This window comes from Mastomys coucha, unplaced genomic scaffold (assembly GCF_008632895.1).
Source record: "Mastomys coucha isolate ucsf_1 unplaced genomic scaffold, UCSF_Mcou_1 pScaffold20, whole genome shotgun sequence".
NCBI classification, from domain to species: domain Eukaryota; kingdom Metazoa; phylum Chordata; class Mammalia; order Rodentia; family Muridae; genus Mastomys; species Mastomys coucha.
In genome coordinates, this window is record NW_022196903.1 from 113098623 (window position 1) to 113106453 (window position 7831).

General features: G+C 42.0%; 1 protein-coding gene across 13 annotated transcripts in view; it reads right to left on the minus strand.

Annotated features, from left to right (window-relative positions):
- Positions 1–800: 800 nt before the first annotated feature.
- The window catches only part of Wnk1 (WNK lysine deficient protein kinase 1), a 116678-nt gene continuing 109647 nt past the window's right edge, over positions 801–7831 (minus strand). For 8 of the 13 annotated variants that reach the window (XM_031383201.1, XM_031383203.1, XM_031383202.1 and 5 more), the window contains 3 exons: positions 6732–6773; positions 3927–4114; positions 801–3523 (listed from right to left, as the gene is read on the minus strand). In XM_031383201.1, coding sequence (XP_031239061.1) covers positions 3206–3523; positions 3927–4114; positions 6732–6773 — 548 coding nt within the window. In that variant the 3' untranslated portion in view covers positions 801–3205. The remainder of the gene's footprint in view (positions 3524–3926; positions 4115–6731; positions 6774–7831) is intronic. The other 5 variants (XM_031383211.1, XM_031383213.1, XM_031383212.1 and 2 more) reach the window with 1 other exon arrangement.

The following is a 7831-nucleotide window of genomic DNA, read 5'->3' on the forward strand; positions in this document are numbered from 1 at the left end:
TCTTATCATACTACATGAACAATGCACAGTTTTAAAGAATTGTTTTCTCCGGCTGAAACCTTTGAGTGAAAAAACCATGGGTTGTTGGGAAGCTACTTCTCATTTACAGAAGGATGGAATCCTAATCCACATGGTTGCTGGGAATTGAACTCAGGACATTTGGAAGAACAGTCTGTGCTCTAACTACTGAGCTATCTTTCCAGCCCCAGAAATAGATGTTTTACTCTCTTAACTACCCCACACCCAGAAGATTCATGATTCTTTTCAAAGGATCAATGAACTTCCAATTCTACGTAAGCTGAATGTAGGGTTATGCTGTAAGGGAATTGGTGCTCTTGTCACACATGTGAGTCCCTGGGATCAGGCACAGGTTTGGCGGGAAGTGCCTTTAGCCCCTGCTTTGCTTAGCTGCTGCTTTGCCTGTCCGAGGACTAGAACAGACTCTGGAGAAGTGCCACTTTCATCCTTACCAGCATGGTTTTAGTTTGGGGTACAACTTCTATTAAAAATTCCCAGAAGTGAGCTGGAGAGATGGTGTAGTGGCTAAGAGCACTGACTGCTCTTCCAGAGGTCTCGAGTTCAAATCCCAGCAACCACATGGTGGCTCACAACTATCTGAAAGGTATCTGATGCCCTCTACTGGTGTGTCTGGAAACAACTACAGTGTACTCACATAAATGAAATGAATCTTAAAAAAAAAATTCCCAGAAACAATAAATCCAATTATAAGTTGTACAAAATTCAAAGTAGGGCCAGTGAGGACAAAGGATTTTTTGTTTGTTAGAAAGAACACCCCACAGTTCAACAAAAGCAAGTTTGGTTTATTTGAATGGTTTCATTAAATAAGTCTACAAAGGTAACAAACTGAAGCACAAAGCGCAATCTTACAAGAAGCGCAACACCCGGAGTTAGTGCAAAATGTACAGTTAACGGCTGCTGAGAACCCCAAGGTTTGAATTCAGTTTTAAACAGTGTACATTGTTAAATAACGTAAGGAAAACATTTATAATTCGGAAAGTTCTTTTTAAATGTGGAAAAAGATACTCAAAGTGTACTATTAACACAAAAATAATTTAAACAGTTCAGTAGCACTAGCTTGTTTCTCTAGGCTTCAGTTATTTTCATCCACAGGAGGGGAATCAACAGTAAGTAAACCTCCGTGAAGGGGGAACAGACCTCAAAATGACTAAAACCAAATACCACATGCTGCATTTGGCTCCCTCTACTGCTGGTATGAAGCACTCAGTCATCCTGCAACCCGCCTCACTCCCACAGTACCTTTTACCCTCTCCCAAAAGGAATAAACGAGTCAACACTTTGGTAGCAGGACCTGAAACAAAAGCCCTGCTCATGACACTTCCCTCTCCTAAAACTTTGAGCTCTCGCTTGTATCTTTGGGCCTCAATCAACTTAAAAAGAATAGGACTCTTAAAGGAAGAAGCCGTGTTAGTGTGGCAACTCCTAGGATGTGTCATAAAGTTGGAAATGTGTCAGTTCCCAACTCAAGGTGAAGGAGGAAGCACCCAAGAAATGATGAGTTCTTTTTTCTCCACTTTTCCAGAATATTCAGATCCCAAACAACCAATTAGGTCCCTATTGCCAGAAAATTAGATAATACTGGTTGGTTGCTGTTATTTGGGGATATGGGTATGAAAATGTGAGAGTATTAGTTCTAATAGAGAAGTACAGGCAGCACAATAGATTCTGACTGTGCAGCCATTTGGACAGGGGTAGGAAAGGAAATAAGCACTTTTTCCTACAATGCTTAGAAAGTCAGAAGTGGGTCATTCCCACAATACAGTACTTAAAGCAGAGAAATGTGTGGTACATGTGCAACGAGGTGGGGGCAACCAAGCAGGTTTCCTTAGAGCAACATTTTTCCATCTGTGACTTGGCACTGTCATCCTTCCCAACTTAAAATCTAGCCCACTCCTGTCTCATTTTGTTTAATTTCTTCTAGGTCTTGTTTGTTCACTGGCCAGGCATTACGTCAAACAAGCTCGTCTCCCATATCTCAGTCCTTGTCTCTCACACAGCTCACAACCCTCCTCATTCTTTCTGAAACAGAACTTTGTTTTCCACCACTGATGCCAACTTCACTGTGCTCATCTTATACCTGCTCTAGGCAAAACTGTTGAACAACTGAAAACAAAAACAAAAACAAAAACAAAACAAAAAAAATAAACCAAACCAAAACCAAAAACACTTTCATCTTCCCTTTGGCATACCCACTGCTGGGGTCATGTGGACCTAAGATTTCTTCCCACATACCCTTTGGTGACCTGGGGTCTGGTAAGCTGATGCTAACAGCAGAAGCAATAGAAGTCCAAGGCACTAAAATATCCAGCAAGCAATACTGGGAGAACAGAAGTATTCAAGTACAGTAATTTATACAATTTTACATTCACATTTATTTATCTAATACAATGGAAATACAAAGGAAAAGTTAAAGTGTCTTAATAAGTAAAGGACAGAGCTAGCTTTTGTGTATGTGTATGTGAACCTTTTAAACCTTTCAAATTTTACTCTTAAAACTAATGTTGTCCAACAACATTTATATATCACAGTGTTTCCACATCAAAACTGATGGCAAAGTTACATGTCCGCAGGGAACGTCATTGTCTTCCCTAATTGCTAATGCTGCAGTCAAAGCTGCTAGTATCTTTTGCTTAAAGCATTAGTGACCTATGTAAGAAAGGGTTGCAACCCCAGTCCCCTGGTGTTTTTCACTAGGTTGTAAAAGGAAAAAAATTAGGGGTAGCGATCAGAGTGGGAGAGAACCTTTTTGTCTTAAGGTGTGCATTGTTGAGGGAATAAGGAATTTGGGGCACATGTAAAATAAAGAGCTCTACCCACTTACAGATACATATCGGGTTTGGCTTACATTGAGCTCTTGGGGCTTTCTGGTAACAAGGCTCTCTTCTAGCTCTAGGCCTTACTGGTGGGTACAAAAACAGAAAAGCAGTCTCAGGCAGCCCCTCCACCAGAAAGCTGTTTTCTCCTTTTTTAACTCCAACAAATGGAGAAGGAGGGTGGTTCTCCATTCTGAGGGCTCAAAATGGTATTAAAAACATTCCCTTCTGGCAAGAAACAACCAGTTAAATGCAGCACTAGTAGTTAGTATATAGGCTACTTCCCCACCCCCCACCCCCCAGCATTCCATTTCCTGCCCCCAAATCTACTCAGTTAACATCCTTGCTGCTGACTAGGTGGTCCGTAGGTTGGAACCTGGGGGGTTGCTGATGGACTTCTGCAAATTGCTGATGTTGAAATTTTGCAAGGATGTGGTTCCTACAGGTTGGAACTGGCCAAGTGGCTGTGGTGCTGGACCACCTGTTCCACTCCACTGAGTGCCAAATGGGGCAGCTGGAAAACCATACTGCTGTGGGGGGCACATGGACTTGGTGAAGTGACCTAGAGAGGTAGCAGATGCTGCAGAGATGGGGGTAGAGCCACCCAGGTTTGAGGTCATGGAAATGCACAGCTGCCCAGGAGCAGAGAACTTCCTTGCCATTCCAGGGCCCTAAAACCAAGAAAGTAGCAATGAGAATTTGGCATAGGTGAGTACCCAGACACAAAGTGGGTGCTACTGCAATGTTGTTCTAGAGCTGAGATGCTCTAATCTGAGCATTATCAAGATATAACAAAGCCTCCCATAATATTTATTGGCTCTACCCTTAACAAGCAGGAGTGACCACTAGGCTCTGAGATGTGTATGTATGTACCAGGTGTTTGTTTATGTGCACATTCAGGTAGTGCAGGATGCTGAAGGAAAGGGTGCCAAAATGATTGTTGCCTTGTTTTCTCAGTAATAGAATCCACAGGCTAGTGAAGAAGGTAATGGTAAGGACGGCATACCAGCCTTGGCAGTCCCTGACATGTCTGTCTGTTGGTAGTCTGGCAGGTTAGGAAAAGGGGAGACTCACCTCATAATTCATGTGTCCTTTGCTGCCTCTCCTGCCTGAAAGATTCATGGCATCTCGGGCCCAGTTGTCTACCAACTTATGCAGGTCATCTGTGAACGTGCCCTTCCTACTGGAAGTCATGGCAGGAGGCTGAGCCTGGGCAGCCTGGCTACTCACTGTTCCTCCAACGGTATTTGTGCTGCTGGTCCCTAGAATAGTAAGTAACACAATATTAGCATTAAAGTGGGGGTCTGGAATATACCACTGGGGAAAGGAAAATGTCATGGGACAATGAATGGCAAGCCACAGAATGGGGAGAACATTTGGGAAGCCATGCAGGAAAGGAAGATTTTGAAGTATTACTTATCCATTTGCTTTTGCATAACAGGTAATGAAAATGTTTTTCTTCCACAGCTTGTAGATAAGGCTCAACAACTTGGAATGATGGCAGGCACGAAGGGGAAGGACATTTTCTAATAAAGCATTTTCTAACATTGGGACTGTATGCCAGTACTCTATTCCCAGCAATATACTTATGAAGGAGTGATATGGTCCACAGGGCTGGTTCCTATGGAACTATGTAGAGGCAGGGCCAAGAAGTATTGTGCACTGGGCAAGTTACAATACAAAGGCAGAGATCAGCGCTTCTGTGGAAAAGATGGGGTTCCCAGACTACATGTATACTGTAGCAGTCTTTAGATGCTCTTAAACAGAAAGAAATAAGGAGATGCTACATGCTTTGTTTAAAAGTCTTCGCTTGGAACCATAAACATAAATTTGTAAATACAAATTTGGCAGAAGTTAAGGCTTCAACTCCTCTCAATGTCCCATGAGTAAAGAAATGAAATTTGGCAGCAGCAGATATGCCTGAAATTTTCAGCTCCATGAAGTTTTGGTTTCTTGAGGACTTGGGTTTTAACTGGTCAAGGATTCTCATTCCTTCTCCCCATTCTTCCCAACAGAAGAAGCACTCCTGGGTAGAAGCAATAGGAAAATGCAGCTGAGGCAGGGAAGCAGAGGGGAAAGAAGGCACAGAGGTTATGATGAAGGATTTCTATTTCTATGGTTTGATGAAAAAGAAAGGAGGAGTCTGTGTCCTGCCTGATTTCGGTTCAGCTGGAGGGCACACTGAAGGTTATTCGAAGAGGCAAGTTTTAGGGAAGAGGGAAAGAAGAGTCATGGTTTTATTTTTGGTTTTTATCCCCCACTTTATTAGCAGACTTCACATTTACTACACAGTATATAAAGGTTACTAAAGTTGTGAGCCAGAAGGTCCTATCATACTCAAGGAACTCTGGGACTAAGTGCATGCGTTTTCCTGCTTTCAAATGCCAAAGCAGCACACCAGAGCACAGCAGCACATCTAAAGCAACCCTATCTACAAACACCCACCGTAATCCTCTGTTGGTACCAAAGGGTGTATCTATTCTACCACGTAGGGAATGTCTCTAGCTAAAAGCTTGTCTGTGCTAGAGGAAAGCTAACTTGGGTGAAGCTGCAGAGTGAGGATGCTCACATGCTTCTTTTGGTCGCTGTGGCAAGACATGAATTGTTGCAGTCACATGGTGCCTGCGAAAACTGCAGGGGATTGCTACTATACAGTGTAAAGGTAGAGTAATTCACCAAGTGGGAAAGTATAAAAGCACAGGAAACAGCCTTCCTTGAATAGCAAGTATGGGACAAAGGTGCAGTGGGAAGGAAGCACAGGCCATGAGGTGGGCAGTTACAACAGTGAGGAAACCCAGAAAGCAGGCAAATGGCATGCACAAGGACTAGCATCCTGCTGGATGACAGGCCAGATGATCAAAGCAATAAAGAAAATATCCACAAGTAAGCAGAGAGCTGTTGATGCCTGATGAGAAGCCAAGTCAGGGGGAGCATTGTTTGTCCAGAGAGCTCATGCCAGAAGTCACACTTCTCTAGCCTGATGCTAGTTGCTCTTGATGCTGCGAGGGCCCTTTAAAACCAAATGCCTTTCATTTTAGTCTACACTCCTCAATATTGTATTCTGAAAATGAGGTTTACCCTACACGTGAGTCACCCTACAGTTAGCTAGCTTTTTATTGTAGTTTCTGACTATAAAATAGAATTAACAGGCTTTCTTCAGAATGTGGTTACTTTAAAATGTCTTCAGTCCCCCAAAAGCTTTATAAAGTAGGATAGATTTTATTCCCCTAAATTCATGTTCTAAGTTTCTCCTATCCCTACACTGTCAGATTAAGACATGTCCATCAGCTGTTATAAGCCATATTTCCTGCCAAAGAACCCCACCCATAGAATTTTCTTGTTAACGCTCTATATCCTTATATCCAGTTGAGTATTAAATTCTTAGCATTTGCACTTTATTTTAATGAGAAACCCCCAGGCCAAAAAGTCAAACTCTACCAACCAAGCATCATTCCTCTCCCTACTAGCTGAACAACAACTTCTACTGCGCTATAAACGAGATGAGGACATGGCTCTCTGTACACCTAGATCATCACTGAGTTTCCAGTGTGACCAACTGTGGTGGGAGCATGCTCCGTGACTCAAGAGACTCTTTTGTATGGATCCTAGGCTTCTTCCATCTCTAAACTCGCATCAGCGGGCACAGTGGATCCATGACTAAACCAGCTGGGCTCACAGGAGAGCACTAACTATGAAGTGGTCTCTCAATCTGGAAGTAGCAGTAATTAAATATGGCAATTAAGCATGTTAAGGAATATATCAGAAAAGGGTGCAGGGATGGATGGAAATTAGGCAACAGGGAGTTAATGAGGCTTCAGAGTTCAAAGAACTCGTGGTTTTGCAATCAGGACCAAAGTAACAGAAAGAAAAGATAATTACTACAGAGCTGGTTGCAAGGACAGACTTTTTTCACCATCTTCCCTGAAGCACAAAGAGAGAGCAGTGTGTTAAAGAATTATCAGTGTAAAATCTTTACAGACTCTCCAAACAGCACACAGAAGCCCAGCAAGAGAAAGCAGGAGGGGACACAACTGGACGGGACCTGGTAGCCCTAGATGTAAATACAAGTCTATAGAGTAGTCTAACTGGCTTGTGAGCATTAACATAATTATCAGGTAGACTATAAAGCCTGGATACAGATGCTGAGCTTTTACACTTAATCTGTTTCTAAAATATAATGTGGCATTAAGGCTCTAGAGGAGGAAGGAGCAGGTCTCACTGCTTGAATTTCAAATACTCAAGCAGTACTTCCATTGACCTTGTCCTACTTCCTGTTTCTCCTGCTGGGTTGTTATAAAGTATTTCAATCAGTACCATTGTTACAGCTTAAGTTAATTTAAACTGGTTGTTATATTTCCACATCCTAGGTACACACCTGTGCGCACACACACACAGATCCACAGCTACACCACACATACAGACTCACTTTCATTTCTCCCCATATGCCCCATCCCTTTCAGAAACAATTTAAAAGTATGTGGAAAACAAGCAACCTTTAAATATAGAGCATTAAGCCAAGCCGTGCTTCCAAACTATTTTGAGAACATAGGATAATATATCCAAAACTAGTAAGAGTCCCCCACTCTTTCAAGCACCTGTTTTCGGTGTACTTTTAAAAACCTGCTTCCTAGGATTTGTCCAGCAGTTTTACATGACATATCATGATGCACCTTCAATAGGTGTAAGGCCTTTCATTTTCAAACAGATAATATTGCCCATACGTAAGAGTATGCTGTAAGATACAAAATTAATTCAAGTGGTGCATATCAGATTTCACAGAAAAAGACCTGCTTTGCCTGTTTTCTTCTCAAACGTATCAGGTTGTGTATTATAGGCCTGGCACGTCACATTTTACTGCAAAATACTTACTCTATTATTAATACCCTATTAATAATACTCTATTATTATTATTAATATTTCTAGCTGGACATATACATTAAATGTTTATTCAAGTGTGCTAATAACATATGTACTCAAAG